Source organism: Camelus ferus, chromosome 24, assembly GCF_009834535.1.
Source record: "Camelus ferus isolate YT-003-E chromosome 24, BCGSAC_Cfer_1.0, whole genome shotgun sequence".
In the NCBI taxonomy this organism is placed as follows: Eukaryota; Metazoa; Chordata; class Mammalia; order Artiodactyla; family Camelidae; genus Camelus; species Camelus ferus.
In genome coordinates this window covers 2030443-2052131 of record NC_045719.1, presented here as the reverse complement: position 1 = coordinate 2052131, position 21689 = coordinate 2030443, and the positions used below count along the sequence as shown (strand labels likewise).

The 21689-nt window shown below is 46.8% G+C and overlaps 1 protein-coding gene across 1 annotated transcript in view; it reads left to right on the top strand.

Annotated features, from left to right (window-relative positions):
• RAB31 (RAB31, member RAS oncogene family) overlaps positions 1 to 21689 on the top strand; it is an 83664-nt gene that overhangs the window by 35433 nt on the left and 26542 nt on the right. Inside the window, exons 3-5 of the mRNA XM_032467339.1 lie at positions 160 to 241; positions 13831 to 13902; positions 14970 to 15076. Of these exons, the coding sequence (XP_032323230.1) occupies positions 160 to 241; positions 13831 to 13902; positions 14970 to 15076 (261 nt within the window). The remainder of the gene's footprint in view (positions 1 to 159; positions 242 to 13830; positions 13903 to 14969; positions 15077 to 21689) is intronic.

Genomic DNA, 21689 nt, shown 5'->3' with positions numbered 1-21689 from the left:
GCAGTGTTTTCTCTTGGGTGAGGGGTGTCTCCTTTCCTCTCAGCGGCCCTGAGGGGGCAGCTTCTGGGTCCTGCGGAGACGCCACCTTCGCCTGTTTGAAGCTGGAGTCTTAGTGAAGGTTCTAGGGATAATTGGTAACGCGGAGATTCTCTCTTTCAGGGCATCTTTTATGACCAAAACTGTGCCTTGTGGAAATGAACTTCACAAGTTCCTGATCTGGGACACGGCTGGCCAGGAACGGGTAAGGACATGCTGTTGTTGGCTTTCCCGAGAAAGTACTGGCTTTTCTAGCGGGAAAAAACCCCACCAAATACCGACAGTCTCTGTATTTGGCAAGACTATTGGTTGCAGATGGTGGAAACCCAGCTTGAAATGACTGAAGCAGAAAAAGGAAATGTTCTTTTCTTCGGCTATGAGAAAAATAAGGGGGTGCCTGTCTTTTTTTATTTTAGTAAATTTTTTAAAATTGAAGTAGGGTCGGTGTACAGGGTTGGGTTAGCTCGGGGTTCCTGTCTCAGGGCGGGGCTGAGCCCAGCCCTCCCCAAGGGCTGTCCCCAGCCACTGTGTCTATTCCATTTCCTTTGCTTGCTTACCTTTAAACTGACTTCATTTTTAGGCCCACCCACTGGCGTTCCTGCCCCGGGGTGGCCAGGATAGCCTCAGCAGCAGCTCCAGGCCATCATTCTGCCACCTTGGCAACCCCAGGAAGCAGGGCACCTCTGCTCAGACCCGCGCCCCCCGCCCGGCCCCGAGGACCCTCATCCACCTGGTCTGGGTCCTGTGCTCACTCCTTGGCGCTGTACTGAGTTTGGGGGAGGGGGCTGGCCCTCCTGCTCGTGGGGCCAGGCTTCCCCCTTGGGCGGCGGCTGCTCTCAGCTCCCCCGAACCACTGGGCGTCTGGCAGGCTTTGCTCCTCGACGGAAGTCTGGGCTCTCTTCCTAGGAAATGGGGGAGTGGGCGTCGGGTTCCCAGGAAACAGCTGATGAGTGCTCTCTTACTCCTCATTCTTCTTATTTGCTGGAAATATTTATGGAGAAGGTGATGCAAGGAGCCCCTGTCTTTAGATTTTAGAAAGTGGAATAACGAACACCAACAGACTGTGTGCAGCAGGGGATTTGTGTAATAACCAGAGTGTGTATTGTCCGAGCTGAGGGGTGACCAGGATACAGGCAGAACATGGGTAACCGTCACCTCCTCTCAGCTGAGTGCTTTCAGCCAGATCACAGTGCTCATCAGAGCTGATCGTCGTGGAGAGACGTAGGCTGAACTTCCGCTTGTCTGATCCCAGCTCAGGTGCCACCTTCTCTGCCCCCCCCACCCCCCAGCTTCACCCACTGCATTTTTCTCCGTAACTCTTACCAACTTCTAATGTACCTCCTAATTCACTTATTGATTCTGTTGATCACCTCCCTCTCAGAGAGACTCCAGGGTTCAGGGTCCTGCATCGTTTTCATTGTCACCTCCTAACAAAGTGAGTGTGTAAATGTGATTTTCGCTTTCTGTAAATCCCCTCAAAGTGAATATCCCAGCGTCTGTCAATTAAGGTGTCTCCAAGATTTCTTTCTCTTTAATCAGGACGATCCTTCTGGCCCACAAATGCTGACCCCGTTAGAATGTCTTCTGTTTTGCTGCTAAATCGGGAGCAAAGATTTGCACGCGTGGGGCTGCCACCTCTTCCCCTCCTGTGCACGCTGACTCCCGCAACTGGGCCCAGATCCGAGGGGACCTGCCTGCCCGGGACCTCTTCTCTGTGCACCGGTGTGTCTCTGCTGTCAGTCTGCTAGGTTCTTTGTCTTGGTGTTTGGGGGGATTGTTATTTAAACCTAAACAATGAGGTTTTCTTGCTCCGCTTTTTACTTTTTGGCCCTGAAAGGGTTGCTTTTTCAGCTGGTTTTACTGAGCGCAGTAAGGTCAGTTTCACACGGAGGTGGCTTGCCCTGCCCCAGCACTGGTCTGAGCGCCTTCTGTGCCCTAACACGTTTAGCCAGCTCACAGCACTTGGAAGTACTGTCTTATCCCCGTTTACAGGTGAGGTCACTCAGGCACAGAGAGGTTAAGTAACTTTCCCAAGATCACACAGCTAAGATGGTATAAAACTGAAATTTAAATCCAGCTCTCTGGTTCCTGTGCTTTATAGCTTTGTGATGATAGAAAAATCACCCCAAAACCATGCAGTTGAAAGGAAAATTGTCCGAAATCCCACTGCCCACGTATTTCCACTCCTAGGATTAGGTGGCCATTCTTCAGAGAGCTCACGATGTGAGTTGGTAATTTCACATCAGTGGGATCATGATTCTTCATAACCTGCTGTTTTCACTTGCTAGTAGGGTTCCGAAGGGGAGATTTCTGTGTGGTCTAAACAGAGCGTTTGACGTTTACACTCCTATTCTAATGTAATAGTCCAGGGATCGACTACTTTGGATAAAATCTGGCTCTGAAGTGACTGTTGGAGTTTGGAGTTTGGACCACTTAGCATCTCAGAGCAAAATAGCAGTACTTTTTTTTTTCATATGGCGGTATTTCTGATTATTCTAATTGCTTTTCTAAAATGTGACCCTTAGAGGTCATAGGTCCCTGCAGCTGCACTGCTGTGTCTACTTTGAAATGCATGAATGTCACCACACAAGTCACGACGCGGTAGCAGTGATCCCCTTTGTGTGTCAGGGAGGAGGGGCTGGCTTTGGGGTGGTCACTTCAGGCGCATCCAGGTTTGTGGGGACGGAGCGAGCAGTGTGCACGCGGTTGTCCAGTCCCGCTGACCCTCAGAGGCCCGGGGTGTTACTCCTGGGGTGACCTTGTCTGCCCTCCCTCCCTGCGGTCCCGAGTCTCTCCAGTGACGGCAATTTCTCAGTCATTTGGCAGCTTGTTGCTGGGCTTAATCGTGCTTATAATGACGTTGCCCAGGGTTTGAGCTAAAAATAAACCCCCTGCTGCTGCCGGTGCGGGCTGCCATGCGTTCCGTCCCGTCAGTTGCTGGAGTCCGCGCGCCCATCCTCCCCGCCTCATCCCTGCGGAAATCGGCTGCTGTTCTCCTTTGTTTTCACCATGATCAACGAACAAGACCGCTTTGGGTTTATGATTTGACAACATAAAGATGCCAACTTCTGTGTCCTCAAGGAGGCAGGGTGCTCAGCTCAGTGTTACTTCCTCCATATTAGTTCGTTTGTGGAACCATCGGACCAAGTTCTGCCTGGCATGCCCAGCCCTGCGGTCACTGCCCTGCTTACCGCCCTGTGCTAATCCCATGTTATATGTGTGGGAGGAATTCATCTTCTCTCCTCTGAGCACTGAACATGTCAGAGGATCCTGGTCCTCCTCCATCTCTGTGTGGGAGAGCATCCGTTCTTTGACAGCTTGCCTTAATTCTGCTTTTAGTTCAGCCGAATGTGACCGGCATCCTGTGATCCTTTCAACACAGTCCAGAGGGTGACTCTTTTTTTCCCACTTTTTTTTGTTGAGTTATAGTCATTTTATAATGTTGTGTCAAATTCCAGTGTAGAGCACAACTTTTCAGTTATACATGAACATACATATATTCATTGTCACATCAGAGGGTGACTCTTAAAAAAATGGTTTAAGAAGGTTTCTAGTTGCTTGTTGAATGCAATTTGTTAAAAGCTGACCATTTTCAGGATTTGTGCATTTAGTTTGCCACCCCTCCCCCAGAGGGGTGTGGGGAGGGAAGATGTCCGTGTTGGGGCACGGGATGGGCTTTTGGGATTTCCATCCTGCCCTCTTTGATGGGTTGTCGTGCTGGTTTCTGCTTCGTGTCGGGGTCACCAGGGCCTCTGGAAGGATGTACACAGCCCGCAGCTCAGAGACGGCCCCCAGGAGAGAAAGGACTTACCTGCCCAGCTCTGTTCTCCCGTCTCCCTCCGTCAGGATTTATAAGGGAAGATGAGACTTCGTTCCCAAGGTGTCAACATGTCATTCCTTCCCACTGAGTTTCTTTGATTTCCTTCTTTGTTTTTCTCCTTAAACTGGGGACCAGAACATCCTCACTGCTATTAAATATCACAGTGTGAGCTGCAACCTGCCCGTCCTAGATGTGTGCTTCCAGATCATTCTGCGCCTGCGGTAAACACAGTCACAGTCCATAGAATAACTCCACTAGAAATGTCAGTATCTTGGAAAACTTTCAGGCTTCATTCTCTTGGTCTGATCCTTCCGAGAAGCCTTATTTTCAGAATCTAATGTGAAAAAATACTGACATCATCGTATTCTTTAGTTTCGTTTGGTTAAAGCCCGTGTTATAGCTGTCTGTCTTTCCTAATGGACTGCCTGAGTCGTATTTATAGGATTTTGGTTTCAAATGAACCACAGTCGCAAATCCCACAAAGGCGAACTGATGGTTCCATTATTAGTATAAAAACTCTCCGTTCCCCTGCAAACACATCTGAAGTTGGGAAGATTGGCTTCTGAAATCAAGCTCATTGTTCTGTGCTTTTTGAAGATAAAACTGAAGAGTGCTCACAGAGACCGAAAAACAGCCTCCCTCTAAATCCCCCAATGCTAGGCTAATTTCAGTCTCTAGATTTTCCTAATGCGGACATTGCAATTAAATGGAGCCACGCAATCTGTGGCTCTTGTGATCGGCTCCCTTTACTTAGCACAGTGTTTTCAGGGTTCACCACCTTGTAGCAGGTTTCAGCGGGTGATTTTTATTCCGTTGTATGGATTACTACATGGTGTTTATCCACTGACCAGCCGATGGACGTTTGGGTGGTTTCCACTTCTTGGCTCTTATGAATAATGATGCTGTGAACATTCACGTGCAGAGTTTTGTGCAGATGCTTTTTTTAAAAAAAATCTCGAGTAAGTATCTAGGAATGAAATAGGTGGGTCATACGGTGACTCTAAGTTTAGTACTTTGAGGACCTGCCAAGCCATTTTCAAAGGGGTTGCACTATTTTACATCCCTACCAGCAATGTGTGGGGTTCCAGCTTCTCCACATCGTGACCAACACTTGTCTTTGCCCAACTCAAGTTCCCACAGATTTACCCCTGTACGTTCTTCTAAGAGTTTTCTCGTTTCAGTTCCTACGTTTAGATCTGGGATCCGTTTGTTGTTACTCTTTGTGCATCTTGGTAAGAAAGGAATTCAACCTCATTCTTCGTATGTCAGTATCATACAAAATCAGTTGTCCTGACACGGTGGAAAAGACTATTCTTTGTCTTGGCACCTATGTTAAACGTCAGTTGGCCATACATGTGAGAGTTTAATTCCAGACTCTCTGTCCTGTTCCTTTGATCTAAATAAAGTTTTATCCTCACACCAATACCATGGTGCTGTGATTCCTGGAGCTCTGTCATAAGCTCTGAAATAGGGAAACGTGAGTCCTTCAACTTTGTTTTTCTTTTTCAAGATAGTTCTTGACTATTTTCAGTCCCCTGCATTTCCATGAATTTTGGAATCACTTTATACATGCTTATCAAAAAACCCAGCTAGGATTTTGGTAAGGATGAACCTGGAGATGAATTTGGGGTTGCCTACTCCTAAACCTTTGTAAGTGATAGGCAAGTGTCACACTGGCTTTCATCTCTTTGGAGATTCCTTGTGATTTGGAAACGCAGCCTTGACCTCAGAGTTGTACCTAAATTAAAAATGTTGAATAAAGTATTAAATCTTCTCAGTGTTGAAGTGTGGTCCTTGTAGTAAATTCATACAGAACCACAGGCAAGGTTACGTTTGTGAAATTGTCAGTTGCGATGTTCCAGACCATTATTAGACTTGAAATGTGTAATATTTGACTGCATTGTTTTGTTAAGAGAAGGAATCTATCTTCAAAATAGTATTATTTGCAGCTGATTGAGTTTTATTTCAGCAATATTCTCTAACCCAAGGCCAGACGTTTACTTAAGCCATACTGCTAGAGGTGATCATATTCTGAAACCCACTGATTCAAAACAATTACAGTCACTTTGGTAGTGAGTGCGCAGACTTTTTTCCCAATAGTGAGAGATTTCACATACTCCAGAAAATAATATAATAAATATCTCCATTTGCAGCAGCCAGCTGTGTGTAATCTTAACTTGTTCCTGCTGTCAGAAGTTTTCCTTGAGCCCTGGGTGCCTGAGAAGGAAAAGTCACCGACGCGCCCAGGAACTGAGGGTTTCAGGGACGCGGTCAGGAACCCTGGGTGCCGGGCTGGTGGGCCGTCCTGCCTGCTGACCTCCTTGGCCTGCATTCTGCCAGTGCCTGCCCGTCTGCCGTCCTTGCGAAGCTTGGGTGACCGGAGGGCAGGCTCGGGGATGTGGCTGAGAAAGCCGGGGCCTCGGGTCTGGGTCTGAACGGGTCATTGAGAAGGAAGAGAGACATGAAGAGGGCCGCTATCTGAGGGCAAGTTCAGGCTCCTTACAGACGTCAAAAGGAACTTCTCTCCTCCCGTCTCTCTCCGGAGCCTGGAGTCTGTGGTCAGGAAAGTCATTCCCTATTCATAGGCTGCAGCTGAAGTCAGAGCGCATTTTGACCTTCGGGAGTCCTTGAAGAAAGGGGCCTCTTACAGGCTCCGAATGAGCTGCTCTTTGTTCTGTCTTCCACTCGCCCTGCAGCCCCGGGGGGCGGGGGTTACCTAGCTCCCAGCTCCCAGCACCCAGCTCGCAGCGCGTACCCTGCGTCGGCTCCCCCGAGCTGCTGGGGGTCACCCCGGGCACCTCCTCACAAAGCCGCTAGGGAAGTGTTTCCGGGGAGGGTTCTCCCTTCAGCGGGAGGAGGTAGAGTAAATACACTTCCCTCCTGTCTCGGAGAACAGTGCTTTCACAGTGCAACTTGAGGTCCTAATAAGGGAAGTGCCCCCCCATCACCCCCACCCCAAGGATGCTCTCAGCAAGGACAACTGGATGCAGACTTGTTGCTGGGGGACAGCTCAGAGGCTTGCGGACGGGATGTGTGCTATTAAAATGAGATAAACTGCAGTCGATGGAGGGGACCACCTGGATCTTTTAGAAGAAGCCCCAGGAGTCACCTTTCGCTCAGAGTGGTGCATGAAGACCCCACAGCACACGGGATGGGTAGGTTAGACAGATTTTGAACAGGAAAGTGACACAGTCTGACTTATATTTGAAGGAAAAGTCGCTCTGCTTTGCAGTTGACATAGTGTGACGTCAGGTGTCTGCTGCAGAGGGTGGACGGGGCGGGCGGTGAGGAGGGGTCAGGATGCAGGGCTGGTGTCTGAGGGACGTTGAGGCTCGGGGGCGAGCACTCGGGTGCATTACACGATGCTCCCTCCTTGTGTGCACGTGTGAAAATTTCCACAAGAAAAAGTTAAAATGAGACTGGACGGTAATGTAAATAAATAGCCTAATCCAGCCGTTAAACCTCGGGTCCTCCTGGCTGCTGTGGGGCCAGCGTGGAGGCCACTCCAACATCTAGATGCGCTGATGGAAGCTTCCGGACTGCCAGTCAAGGGAGGATGACCTGGGCTCAGGAGGGAGGGGGGCCGAGGCAGGGTCCCTGGGCCAGGTCTGCAGGCGGCTGGCCCTGGAGACGGTGCAGAGACCTGGGCGCCTGGTGGGTGGGGTGTGTTTTCTGTGGTTGGTGCGGTCACAGGTAGGGCGTCCGCGTGGCTGCAGCGAGGGCAGGCTTTGTGGGTACCCAGGCGGGGGTGGCAGAGCATCTGGGAGCTCGGGCACCGTCCCGGATGATGGGACGTTGGTGAACAGAGGGCCAAGGATGTCGAGACAGGAGGAAAGCGTGGAGAGACGTGGCTCCTTCCTGGCGTCTCCTCTGGGAGCAGGAAACAGGGGCTCCAGGTGACAAAAGGCCCTGACTTAGGGGCAGGCGGGGCACACATCAGTCTGGACTTTCAGGAACCCCACCCCCCACTGGTGCTAGCAAGCAGGACTGAGAGCTGAGGTCCACTGTGGTTGGGTTTTTCACAGATGGGAAAAACATGAATTTCTGTAGCATCTCCAAACGTTGACTTCTGTCTTCTCCGTTATCCTAGAGATCAGACTACGCCAGGTGGTTACCTTGTCTTTCCAAAGACACTGATGGGGGAGGGTGTAGCTCAGTGACAGAGTGCATGCCTCGCGCGCACAGGTCCTGGGTTCCATCCCCAGTACCTCTGTCTTAAAAAATAACCAAGTCAGTAAACCCCAAATGATATATGTATACGTAAAGGCACCGACCCACACCCCACACGCTGACACCGTCTTTTTGTGGAAAGACGTTTGGGTTTGGCCCTGTCATTTTCTGCTGTAGAAGGTGTGCACGCACCTCATCAGGGAGTCAGGGGCTTCCTCGTGGGGCTTCTGCTTTAACCCTTTGGACCCTGAACGCTGAGGAAGCCCTTGGATGTCAGCACAGTGAAAAAGAAAGCAAGCAGAGGGGGAAAAATCCCCTCTCATTGCAAAAGTAATGTATCCTGTTAAAGGTGGTTTCATAATGAGGAAATAGTGCAAACACGTGGTGGGCTGCCCGTCACGGCATTGAGAAGTAACCCTTGTTAACAGGGGCTCTGTGCAGCTTTACACACTGCTAGGTTTTAGGACATCTGAGTAGGCTTATTAAGTAGGTCTCTGCTTTTCTGTGGAGAGAGAAGTCTGTGTAAAACTTAGAAACGTTCTTCTGAATGACGCCCAAAGAGCAGGCAGGGATGGTTTTTCCACTCAGCTTCACCAGCTGAGAATGTGGGAATGTCAGGAATTTTCCTCAGGCTTCCCTCTTTGTTTGAATCCTTCTGGGCCTTGGAGGTGTTTTGACTCCTGCCTTGGACTGTCCGGGCCCTGGTGTTACGAGAATTTCTGACAGGGCGCTGGCCCGGAAGCAGGCCGGCGCTGGCCCCCAGGCTGCCTCGGAGCGTCTCCCCAGGAACGGTGTCTCTGAAAGTCACATCCAACCCCTGAAGTTCCAGGCCCCCACGCCAGAGCCCTCTGCTGGGCTGTCTCCTGGGGGAGGCAGAGCCCAGCTGAGGCCTGTCCTTGTTTGGAAACTTCATGTATTTTCCACCACTGCTCATTCTTGACATGCAGAATTTTGCTGCTGTGGAATTTATGATGCCAAAAACCTAAGTTTAAGGAATTTTGCCTGAAGCCGACCGGGTGGCCTAGAGGATTAGACGGTTTACTGGAATAACACCCTTCACTGTGTGCTGAGTTGGGTGTTTGTGTGTAGGATGGGAGGTTTGTGATGCAGGAAGGCACTCGGAAGAAGCAAGAGGTTCCATCCAGAGCCGACTTACCTCAGCCATGAGTGTCGTCGCAGAGCTGGGAAAACCTTAGCTGTCACCACCGACCCCCCCCCCCCATGGCTGCCCGCACTTTACAAAACACGAAAACCAGTAAAGAGCCAGTCACAGGGCAACAGACTGTCTTGAGTCTAGAAGTCTTCACGCTGTACCCCTAAGATGGGTTCTCAGTGCCCCATCTAGGTCCCTAGATGTTAATAAATATTACGAGAAAAAAGGTTAAAAAATAAATGAAGAATTCTGAGTAAAACCAAAACCAATAGTTTTCTTTACTCTGGAAAATTTCGGAGCCTTTAAAAATTACTCTGTAAACCTCCAGGGGATTGTTAAAATATGTAGCATTTCTCAAACTTAATTAGCCAAGAAACCTTTTTTCTGAAAAACACTTCAAGGGCACAGGGTTCTGCAGAAGACCTTGGGAAATACCCAGCCATCTGGCCTCACATGCCGTTTCATCCTGTTCAGAAACGAGTTTAATCACTGCTCAGGATTCCATGTGACAGCTAAGCCAAAGTCACGTTTCCAGTCCCCGATGGTTAGACAGGGAGGTTGGTTCCAGTTTGTCAGGGTTACTGATGAATCTAGAATGAATTCTGCTTTCCTCGAGGCCACACCTCTGATCATTCCCCCTAGAAGTGGAATTGTTGAGGCAAAGTGCATGAACGTTTCAAGACTCTCTAAATACATTGTCCAGATGTTTCCCAGAAGGGTCAGGCCCCCTCATCCTGCCGGTTGCTGGAAGCAGTTTCCATCTGTGACAGCTGAGGGTCTTAGAAACTCAGAGAAGGCCTTGCCCTGGCCCTCGTCCTGCAGACATCCAGCAATTAAACACCAGCAGCCACACACACACCCGGACAGAAACAGCCATTTCTTTTGAGGGGACAGATTGGCTTTTCACAATTCCTTATGCTTCTTCTAAACAAATGTCACTGGAGAGCTATCTGAACACTTTAATCTGGTTTTCTAGACATTTTGTTGGGTACTTAGGGAAGAAGGGATTTTGAACTGGCATCTACTGTGCTCATTTTCCAATAACCTTTCAAGGTGAGATTAAACGAGATAGTTCTGTCAACCTTGGGTGATGGTGAACTTTGCGTCTAGAAGAGTCTTTTATGAGAGGGTCTCCTCGGTCTTCATTCCGACCCCATGGGAGTGCAGTGATGTCATGCTGAGTGCTGAGGCTGGCGGCGGTGCTTTTGTTTTATATTTTGTTAGAAGAAAAGTCTCACATTGTAGCTAGAGGTGATTTATCTTTTTGTCCTCCACCAATATTACCCTTTGGTCAATGCATTGCTGAGTTTTGGACCTGAGACATGAACTTTTAACTCATTAAACCCCCCCGTCCTCTGTAATGAAGTCATTTAAGTGGTTTCACCAACAGATTTATTTCAAAATGATTCCATTTGGAGGAAGGAAGGAACAAGCAATGCGTCGTATGCAACGATCTAGTCAGTAATTCATGAGCCTGCACCCCAGGGACCGTTTCAGATCCAGTTCTTGGTTTTATAGCTTGAAATAGACTGTGTCTGAGAAAATGTGCACAGCTCACTTCTCTTTGTGCTCGAGTCCACAAGTGTCTTTATTTTTGAGAGACAGATTTTGTACCAGCTCTCCTACCTCGAGTGTGCAAGTGGGTCGTTCTTACATGGAAGCGGTGTGGGAAAAATGAGCGTTTTATATAACTGGGCTGAAAGGACACTTGATATGCATTCTCTTCGATTAGCAAAGCAGGGATGTTTAAAAAATACACGGCTTTTTCCTCCTTTATGGCAGGGGTTCTGATTTTGTGTTCTGCCTCTGGGGTGGGTTGCCAAAGGAAGGACTGAGAATGGATTTATTGATGCTTACGAGGACAGCAGACACACAGAGCTGGGCCGTGAGCAATTGTGAACGGCCCTGTCCTCAGTGAGTCCTGGTGAGGGAGGGGCCAGGCTCTCCAGCTGGGAACTCCGGGGTCCATCCTGAGCCCCATCCAGTCTGGTCCCTTTTCCGAAAACCCCCAGGCACCAGGGCATTTTCTCATTGGGGTGGAGACTTGCTCGAGGGCTGTGGGGCTGGGGACCTCGCACCCTCTGGTGAGGCCGCGCTAGCCTTCTGCAGGAAGAGGGAAACCTCGGGGACCGACGTGCTTCCGAGGTTCAGACGGGACCCCAGTCTGGCCAGGGCTTATTCAGCGAAGTGTACTGCACAGGAGGTCAGCGCAAATGATGGCTTTGTTGTTTGCCAGAGAGAAGCTTCAGAACCCATCCTTCTTTCCCCACAGTTCCCCCAGCCCACTCCCCAGTAAACACAGCTGCTTTTTTTCAGTTTAAAAATCACTGTACAAATTTGTACACAGCAGACCCTTGTAAGGAAAACGTACACATCACAAGAAATCCCGCTGGCAATGTCTAGAGAAGCACCATGTCGTGCCTGCGCGCACGGGCACACCCACACGCGTTTTACTGCAGGTCTGTGTGCTGCGTACGCTGCTCTGAGACTTTTTTTTCACTTAACAGTATGTCAAGGATCTCTTCCTGTAAATAAAAATCTTCATCGTCATCCTAATGCTTGTAAATATTCCACTATGAACATACACCGTTAATGAATTCTCTGTGCTGAGCCTTTAGGTTGCTTTGAATGTCTCCTCTTACTTACCAGGCAGGGGTGAGAGTCCTTGTGTGAGGTGGGGGGGGCGGGTCACAGAGGTGGAATCTCCAGGTCAAACGATGTGCACATTCCAACTTTTAATATATTAACCGACAGCAGCTTTGAAAGAAGGCCTCTTTTCTAAAATAAAGATTATGTATGTTTCAAGTGTGCAGCATGGTTTCATGTATGTAGACATAGCAAAATGACCATTAACGAGCAAATTTTCTCTAATATGCTAATTAGCTATTAGTCAAGCTAATTAGCATATTTTCTCTGACCTTTTTTTAAATGATGAGAACACGTGAAATCTATTCTCTTGGCAGATTTCCAGGCTCACGTATTATTGACCACAGTCAGCAAGCTGTCCATCTACCCTCTTAGCCACTTTCAAACATACATAACGTTATTGTTAACTGTGGTGCCTCAGCTGCATGCTCCATCCGCAGGACTTACTTATTTTTATAACTTTGACCCCCTGCGTTCATTTCCCCCACTCCCACCCCTGCCTCTGGCAGCCTCCACTCTGTTCTCTGTATCTGTGAGTTCAGTTTTTGCTTTTAGAGTCCATATATAAATGAGACCTTATGATATTTGTCTTTCTCTGTCTGACTTATTTCGCTTAGCATGATGCCCTCAAGTTCCACCCAAGATGTCACAAATGGCGAGATTTCATTCTTTTTAATGGCTGAATAGTATTCCTCTGTGTATATATGTGTGTGTGTGTGTGTGTGTGTGTGTGTCGTATCTTACTGATCCATTTATCTGTTGATGAACACTTAGGCTGTTTCCTTGTCTTGGGTATTGTAAACAGCGCTGTACATGAGAGTGTACATGAGAGTGAATATATCTTTTCAAGTTAGTATTTTTCAGGTAAACATCCAGAAGAGGGGAGTTGCTGGATAGTATGACAGCTCTATTTTTACTTTCTTGAGGACCCTCCATACTGTTTTTTATGGTGGATGCACCAGTTCACATTCCCAGCAGCAGTGCACAGGGCTCCCTTTTCTCCAGCATTTACTATTCGCAGACTTTTTGATGCTGGCCATTCCCACAGGTGTGAGGTGGTATCTCGTGGTTTTGATTTGCTTTTCCCTGCTGATTAACGATGTTGAGCATCTTCCCATAAGTAGCTCTTAAAATGCATCCCTGTGGAGCGTGTGAGAGTGTCTCTCTCCCCAAACCCACACCAACACTGGATGTGATAAATCTTTTTAATATTTAATAAATTAATACCTACCCCAACATTGCTTCTGTATTCATTTCTCTTATTATGGTTGAACATGTTTTAAGATATTTATTGGCAATTTATAACTCTTCTCCTGTGATTTATCTCTCTCTAGAGAGCATTTGTTCATTTTCCTATTGAGCTGAGTTATCTCTTTCTTAATATCTTTCACAGCCCCTCTGTGATCTAGTCTTAAAATATGTTCAAAGATACTCAGATACAGTCTTCAGAATACACCTAAAACCTGTGTGTATCCTCAGGATAAGTCTCTATCCTGCTCGGGGATAAGTGACACTTGCTCTGTTCACCTTTGGAACGAGGTGTTTGCAGGTTGGCCACCGTCCAGACCCCAGGGCGAGTGGAGCTGCCCTTCCTGCGCGTTCCTCCCTGGAGGCTCGGCTGGGGTCTTGTGATCTGGGCCAGCCTCCTCTCTTCCTCCGCCTGGCAAACATCTTCATCTTGCCACCATACCACACTAATGACGGTGCCCTGGGGCCATCATTTTAGATAAGTGATGAGCAGTAGAGAAAAGAAAATTCAGAGGACAGCAACATTTTAAAAAAACACTTGTTTTCGGCTTTGCCCCGGCATGAATTCATGGTCTGTAAACCACAGGCGTCTGTGCAGTCGGGGAGGGAAAATGATCTGATGTGAATCCTGGGGAGCTTCTGGGGGGACCCGGGACCCTACAGGAATGATGCAGGATTCTGGCTCTCTGTTTGCTGTGAGGCTGCGTAACATGTGCTCACTGTGGCCTGAAACCACTCGCTGTTCCTTCCTCTACAGTTCCACTCGCTGGCTCCCATGTACTACCGCGGGTCCGCTGCCGCCGTCATCGTGTACGACATCACCAAGCAGGTAAGAATGTCCCCTCTAGAATTTAGGTGATGTTTTTGGTGACTCTCTGTCTAAAACGACCACAGCAGAGACCTCACTGCCTGAGTCTTGCCTGGAATGAGAGTCCATAAAATGGTGGTGGGAGATGATGATCACTGGATACTGAGTTTTAGTGTCTGGTGGCCAGGCAGTTCAGATCTACCTGCTCAGTGAAATAAACGATGAACATTTTCTAAATTGTCTGTTTGCAGAGGCAAGGTCGTGCCTGCTAATCCCATTCTCCAGAATGTCAGTGTTTTAGGAAGAGGAAAATTTTTTTTAGGTTTTGCATGTTTTAGAATTAAAGATCCTTATTTTCTCTTGGTGTTTCAATCATACAACTTAAAACGCCCAGGATAACGTCCATGTCAGCGTGGTGGGTTTGCGTGCGCATGAGATGGGTGTATTTTTAGTTTTCACATTGAGGCTCCAGGATGTCCGTCAACCAACCAATAACGTCAGTGGTCTGCTGGCATCTTCCCCACCCTGCTCCCGCCCCGGCCCCCGGGAGTGCTGACTCAGCGTTCAGGGCTGCTGCTTCAGTGACTCATCGCTGAGCCCATCGGGAGCTCCCGACCGCTCACCTCCATGGAGTGGCTCCCTGGACTGTTTCCTGGAGGTCGGTTATGCGTGACGGACAGAGAGGAAAACAGGACTCTAAAATGTGTGTGTGTGCATGCGCGTGCGCATGTGTTTATTTTCTTTTTCTTTTCTGATTAAGTGTGAACGTTGTTTGAGTCCTACGACTGCACCCTTGTTCATGCCGAACCAAGGCTGTAAGTTACAAGTAATGCTATTTATAGAAGAAAATTATGCATATGATTATCTTAACCTCAAGTTTCAGTGTTAGAAAAGGAACCTTTTACAGCCGATGTATGGATACCTTCACTAACACTAAATTTTGCCCTGCGAGAAGGCTAGTACATTAATCTTCATGTGCCTCCTGAAAATGTTTTTCGTCGTTCATTTATGCTGGGTGTGTGTTTCTACATGGTTGAAGTACTCTGTGAATGAGTCTTTTCTAAGATTGATTTACACTTTTGATTTAGGATTCATTTCATACCTTGAAGAAATGGGTGAAAGAATTAAAAGAGCATGGTCCGGAAAACATCGTCATGGCTATTGCTGGAAACAAGTGTGACCTCTCAGACATCAGGTAAGAATCATCGAAAAAACTTGCTATGTGGTAAGTGCCCTCCACCCTCGAATGTCTGTGTGGTTACGTCTGTTGTCGGCGTCATCATTTAATTGGTGTCATTCACTTGTGGGGGTCGAGGTGGTGTTGGTTCAACCCGAGTAGAATTAAGGGACAATTCTAGGGAAAGGCAGCTTTGATGGAGCGCCGAGGTAGGAATGGATATTTAAGTCAGATCTCCACACAGCACAGTCATCCCTGACGCTAGAGGTCTTTGGGCTGAGTGGTTTGTTATTTTTAGTGCTACCTTTTCCGTGACTCTTGTCATCATCACTCCCATGGCCATTTTGGTAGGCAGCACGTTCACGTGGTCAGGAGACTTCGAATTCTTGACATTTTCCCCGTTTGTCTGAGTTCTAGACTTTAACTTAAGGATGTAGTCAAGTCTATGCAATCTCACTGTTTTGTTCTAAGATCTGAATACGATGCAGCACATGTGAACACCTTTGTGTGTGTATGTGAACAGCGGGAGACACGGGATGTTGAACTTCCTGTACTTGAAGAGAGGTTTGTAGGGACCTGGTCCACATAGACTAGGCCTTTGACAGGAGTTTTATCTAGCCTGATAAGCTAACTATTTTTACTAAATAGAAAAGGAAACTGAATTTGCGTTGTCTCCATCCCCTGGTTAATTTGATTCCCAGCCATTTGAGTGGTTGACTTTCCTAAAGACAGTGACATCGTGCTTGCTGATCCAAAGATGATGACATCGGAGTTCAGTGAACAATCAAAGTAGAGCTTGCAAAGCTCTTCACATGGCCTTTGACAAACGGCTCCACTTCTCTGGGGTTTCAGAGGCTTTGTATCATGTTGCATCAAGCTGGTTTATAGTAACAGCTATAAACACCGCTAAACTGTTCGTTTCTCTGGGGGCTGGACAAATCTTTAAACGCCCAGACTTAGTTCAGAAGTCTGCCTGCTTTACTGTGCTCCTGAGACAGCCTGTGCGTCTTGAATTCCCCGCCGAATCCCTGTAACGTGTCGTGGGAAAGAGGCAGGGTGTGGAGACGGCCTCTGCCGAGAGAGTCATTGCTGTCACCCCACACCATCGAACTGCGGAGAAGGTGTGACTTTAAGTGGAATGAAGCCTTGTGTGTTCTGGGAGAACTGACGGGTGAGAATTTAAGCAGAAAACAGTTTAAGTGTTAATGGAATTAGTTAGGACTCTTGGTTACATGGAACTGAAACTCAATTGAAATTAATTTCAGGAAAAATGGGAATTTATTGGAAGGTACTGGTGTCCACATGGTGAAAAACGGGTGCTTTATTAGCTCTGGTATTTGGTATGTTCCGTCTTCGGTCTCTAGAAAGCCTGGCGCTCTCTTGTTTTTAAATTGCTGTGGGTGGATTGCCCTGCATCATGACAAAGCATTTGTGGCCAAAGGAGGGGATGTGAGTGGTCCAGATGATTTTTCCCACCATAACCATGAGAATGGGAGAGCAGGTGGTTTTGAAGCGGGCCAGTTCCTAGAAAAGTGCAACCGGCACCTAAAGTCACGCTATTTCTCAGGGTGGAGGTCACTGTTTGTGCCCTGATATAGCGTTCTCCTTGAGTTTCTCCATACACAGCTTTCAACATGTCCCACTCACATAACCCTTCCATCTCACTTCCAACTGCAGAGTCACTCACAGCTGCTCCACCCCAACCAGGAGACAGTCCGAAACCACTTCCAGCTCCAACATCCAGTGTGACTTCATGGGGCCCCTGTCGCATGAGTCCACATTCCCTGGGTGATAACCATCTGCCCTCTGGCTTGGCCTCATTGAGGTCTGAATTTTGCTTCTCCAGCCTCTATCATTGTGGTTTGAAGGGTCGAATAAGCAAAATTATCTTAGTTACTTCCTGTTACTGAATCAAGGAATTAATTCCCTTTGGGTCTCCTTCAAACCTCTGACTAAGTCAACAAGGAAGGCTGGTTTGATGCTAGTAAATTAAAACTTTTTAAACATTTACTGTATTTTACTGCAATTGTTTACAAATCATAAAATCCATCTTTTTAAAGTATACAGTTGAGTGAATTTTAATCTATTTATAGAGTTGTGTAGTCATCATCACATCTAATTTTAGAACATTTCCACTCTGCAAAGAAACATCACACCCACTTACAGTCATTCCCGATGTCTGCCTCCTTCCAGCCTCTGGCAACTGCTAGTCTACCTTTCTGTCTTTATAAATTTGCCTTTTCTGGACGTTTTATGTAAATGGAATCATACAATATGTGGTCTTCAGTGACTGGCTTCTTTCACTTAGTGTAATGTTTTCAAGATCCATCCATGTTGTATGTAGCATGTACCAATACTTCATTCGTTTTTCATGGCTGGGTAATATTCCTTTGTATGGATATACCACTTTTATTTTTTCACTGACAGCTGACATTCAAGTCGTCTCCACTTTCTGGCTATTATAAAAAGTGCCTCTTAGAATAATCATGTACAAATTTTGTATGGATATATGTTTTCATTTCTTTCAGGTCTATATGAGGAGTAGAATTTTGGAGTCATTTGATAGCAATGTGTTTAACAATTTGAGGCACTGCCAAACTTTTCCAAAGTGGCTACACCATTTTTACATCCCTACCAGCAACGTATGAGGTTCCAGTTTCTCCACGTTCTCACCAGCACTTGTGATTACCTGTGTTTTGGTTACAGCCATCCCAATGGTTGGGAAGTTGTTTCACTGTGGTTTGGGTTTATATTTTTGTACGACTAATGGTGTTAAACATCTTTTCATATGTTTATTGACATTTGTATATCTTCTTTGGAGAAACGTCTCTTCAGACTTTTCCTCCAATTTTTAGTTGGGTTAATTGTCTTTTTGTTACTGAGTTGTGAGGGTTCTTTATATATTCTGAACACATATGATTTGTAAATGTTTTCTCTCATTCTGTGACTTGTCTCTTTTTAATCTTTATTTTGCCTCTCAAAGTGCAAAAGCTTAACATCCAATTTATGATATTTTTCCTTTTTGTGTCTTGTGCTCAAGTGATTGTCTAATTGAAGACCACAAAGGTTAACCCTTACGTTTTCTTCCAAGTGTTTTATGGTGTTAGTACCTGGGTTGAGATCTGTCCTCCATTGTAAGTACTGAGTGGCGTGAGTTAGGGGTCCACATTAATCTTTTTCCATGTGGATATTTAATTGTCCCAGGACCATTGGTTGAATAGATAATTTTTTTCCCATTGAATTTTCTTGGCATTTTTGTCAAAAACTTGTTGACCATAAATGTAAAGTCTTATTTAGGGGCCTTAATTCCATTCAGTTGATGTATACGTCTCCTCTTATGCATTACAATATTATTTAAATTGCTGTCGTTTTTTAGGAAGTTTGAAATTAGGAATGGTAAGTCCTCCAATTTTATCCTTCTTTTTCAAGATTGTTTGACTATTCTGGAGGACCCAGAAAAAAACGAATTGCATTTCCATAAGAATTTGAGGATCCACTCCTCAACTTCTGCAAAAAGGGCAGCTGGAATTTGAATAGGAATTAAATTGAATCTAGAGATTCAGTGTGTTGAATCTCAAGAACAATTTAGGGGTATTACCATCTTAATATATTCTTCCAATCTGTGAATAGGAGATGTCTTTCCATTTTATTTAGGTTTTCTGTAATTTCTTTTAGCAATGTTCTGTGGTTTTCAGTGTATAAGTTGTGCGTTTCTTTTGTTATATTTATTCCTAAGTATTTTATGTTTTGGCTGCTATTGTGAATGGGGGGAGGGTTGTTAATTTCATTAATGGCACATTCCTCGCTAGTGATGCAGGGTTATGGTGTCTGTGAATAGAGACAGTTTTACTTCCTCCTTTCCAGTCTGGGTGCCTTTTATTTCTTTTTTTTTTTTTTTTTTTTTTTTTGTCTCATTACCCTGTGTAGACACTCTAATACAATGCTGAATAACAGTGACGAAAAGTGGACATTCTTGTCTTCTTCCTGATCTTAGGGGCAAAGGAGTTAGTCGTCTGTTAAGTATGATGTTAGCTGTAGGTTTTGTGTGGATCTTCATCAGCTTGAGGGCGTTCCTTTCTATTCCTAGTTTGTTGAGGCTGTTTTTTTTCTCATCATGAATGTTGGGCTTTGTTACATGCTGTTTCTGTATCTTTTGAGACAGTCGTGTGTTTTTCTTTTTTCCTTTATTCTGTTAATTTATTAACCAATTATTGGACTACCGTGCATCCTTGGAATGAATCCCACATATCTGGGGTGAACAAGCCCTTCATGCGTTTCTGGATTGGCTTTGCTGGCACTTTGTTGGGGGTTTAGGTCTATAGGCATGAGGGGTGTTGGTCTGTAGTTTGTTTTTGGTCTTGTCTGTTGGGCGTTGGTATCAGGGCAGTAGACCTTGTAGAATGGGCTTAGAAGTGTTCCCTCCTTCTCTGTTTTCTAGAAGAGTTTATGAAGGATTGGTGCTCATTCTTCTTCAGGTATTTGATGAAATCACCAGTGAAGCCAGTGGACCTAGGCTTTTCTCTGGAAAGATTATTAATTATGAATCCAATTTCTTCACTTGCTATAGGCATGCTCAAGTTTTCTAGTATTTCTTGAGTTAGTTTGACTAGTCTGTTTTTTTTTAGGAAGTTGTCCACTTATCTAAGCTATCAAATTTGTTTTCTTATTTCATGGCAATCTCCCATCACTGTTTCCATTTTTGTAAGGTTAGTAGTGATGTCTATGCTTTTAGAACTGATTTTAGAATTTTAGTCTGCTCTCTTTTCTCATTTGGTCTAGCGGATAGTTTGTCAGTTTTGTTGATACGTCAAAAAACTTGCACATGAATATTCATAGAAGGCTTATTTGTAACAGCTTCAAAGCTGAATCAGCCCAGATGTCCTTCAGTAAGCACCGTGTGTGCAGCCACACCATGGAATACTACTCAGCAGTGAAAAGGAACCAGACACTTAAACTAGCAGCCTGGACGAACCTCCAGGGAAAGATGCTGGAAAAATTTCAATTAACAGAAGTTGGATTTAGATCAGAATAATAAGGAAATATTATTAGGACAGTGGTGTGTGTGGATAGACATGAATATTATATATATTATATGTGATTAACTGAAGTTTTGTAAACATATGTGGCCAAATGATGAATTTAACTGCCCTCACCCCAACACACACACTCACTGTACAGGAGAAAATCAGGGTGGCTATATTAAAACCCTACTCAGGAGGGCGGGGCAGGGGAAGCCTGACGGGTTGGCCTTTCCCAGAGGGTGCACTGTCTCCCGCTAGACAAAAATAGTTTGGTAAACGACGGGGCTGCGGGTCTCTCCGGCACCTGCTGCTGACGCCCGCCCCTGGCGGTGGAATCCCGTTCTTGGGCAGCCAGTCCCGCTGCTCCAGATTCTGCCTGCTGGTCCGATTTTTCTGGGGTGCTAGCCAAGCCTCTGCACCCTGGACCTTATTTAGAACCTGGCCTTCTTTTACTCTCAGCTAAAACTCTGTGCTCTTCTGTAATTGCCAGAAGACTGCGTTATTTTTCACTGGGGATTGAAGAGGAGTCTGTAGATTTGGCGCGTGCGCGTGTGTGTAGGTGGAACCAGGCTCACCTAACAGACTACGTTGTGTAAGCTTGTAAATCCTTGAGTGGAGCTATGCCTGGCGTATTCTGAGCGTGCGCTGGAATTTAAACGCGACTCACTCCCCAAACTTGACTGAGCCCACTGGAGGCGTTTGTGTGCAGGAGTGCCTCTCGGGGTGGGGGTGCCGATCATGGGGTCAGTGGGGTTCATATCCACACATGTCCCAGAAAGTAGAGCAGTCTGGCCAAACCCCAGGGGGAAAGGCGTTCCGGGGCGTCTGGTCCAGAGAACTCGGTTTCCAGTTGGAATTTGTGTTTACACTCCTGATCTCTATACGAGGTTTCCCTGAGTGCCTTGAAGAATGCTAGACAGAACCTCCTGGTGCTCAGATTATTGTGAAATTGGAGTGATGTGTAGTCTCTGAGTCAGAAGACAGGAAGCAAAGCAGAATTGGCGACACTGTCCGTGAGAAGACTGTCCCAGCTGGCGCACAGCAGGTGCTCCGGGGGCATCACTTCCCTCCTCTTCTGCCCTCCCCCCATGTCTCCCTCCCCAGAGAGGGTGGCCTCAGAGAGAAGCGCTGGTAACAGCTCCCAGAGGAGCGTGTGTGGCTCCTGATGGGGCCTGTGGGACGGGCCGCCCCCTTCTCCCTGCCATCTGCTCGTGGGGGACATTTTAGGGACACACAGGGTTGAAGAAGGTCAGAGAACCTGGGCTGAGCTGACAGTGCGGGCCCCGCGGGGCAGGAGGAGCAGGGACAGGCGGAGCAGAGAGCCGGACGGTGTAGGAGGGGTGGACACGCATGCTGAGCTTCTGCACAAGTCACCAGAGGCCTTGGGATAATTCCAGGCGACTCTGGACGGCACACTTGTCCTGGGGTCTAGACAGAAAAGAAACCTTCTCAGAAAGTCTGGGGAGCCTACAGGAGACTGCATGGCCTTGTCCTGGGCCTGCTGGAAAAATTAGGGCAAAGAAACCTGGAAAAGAAAAAAAAATAGGTCACCTCGCTTCGGGAGTTTGAACATAAGACGCGTGGGGCACGTGTCAGAGTTCAGATTCCAG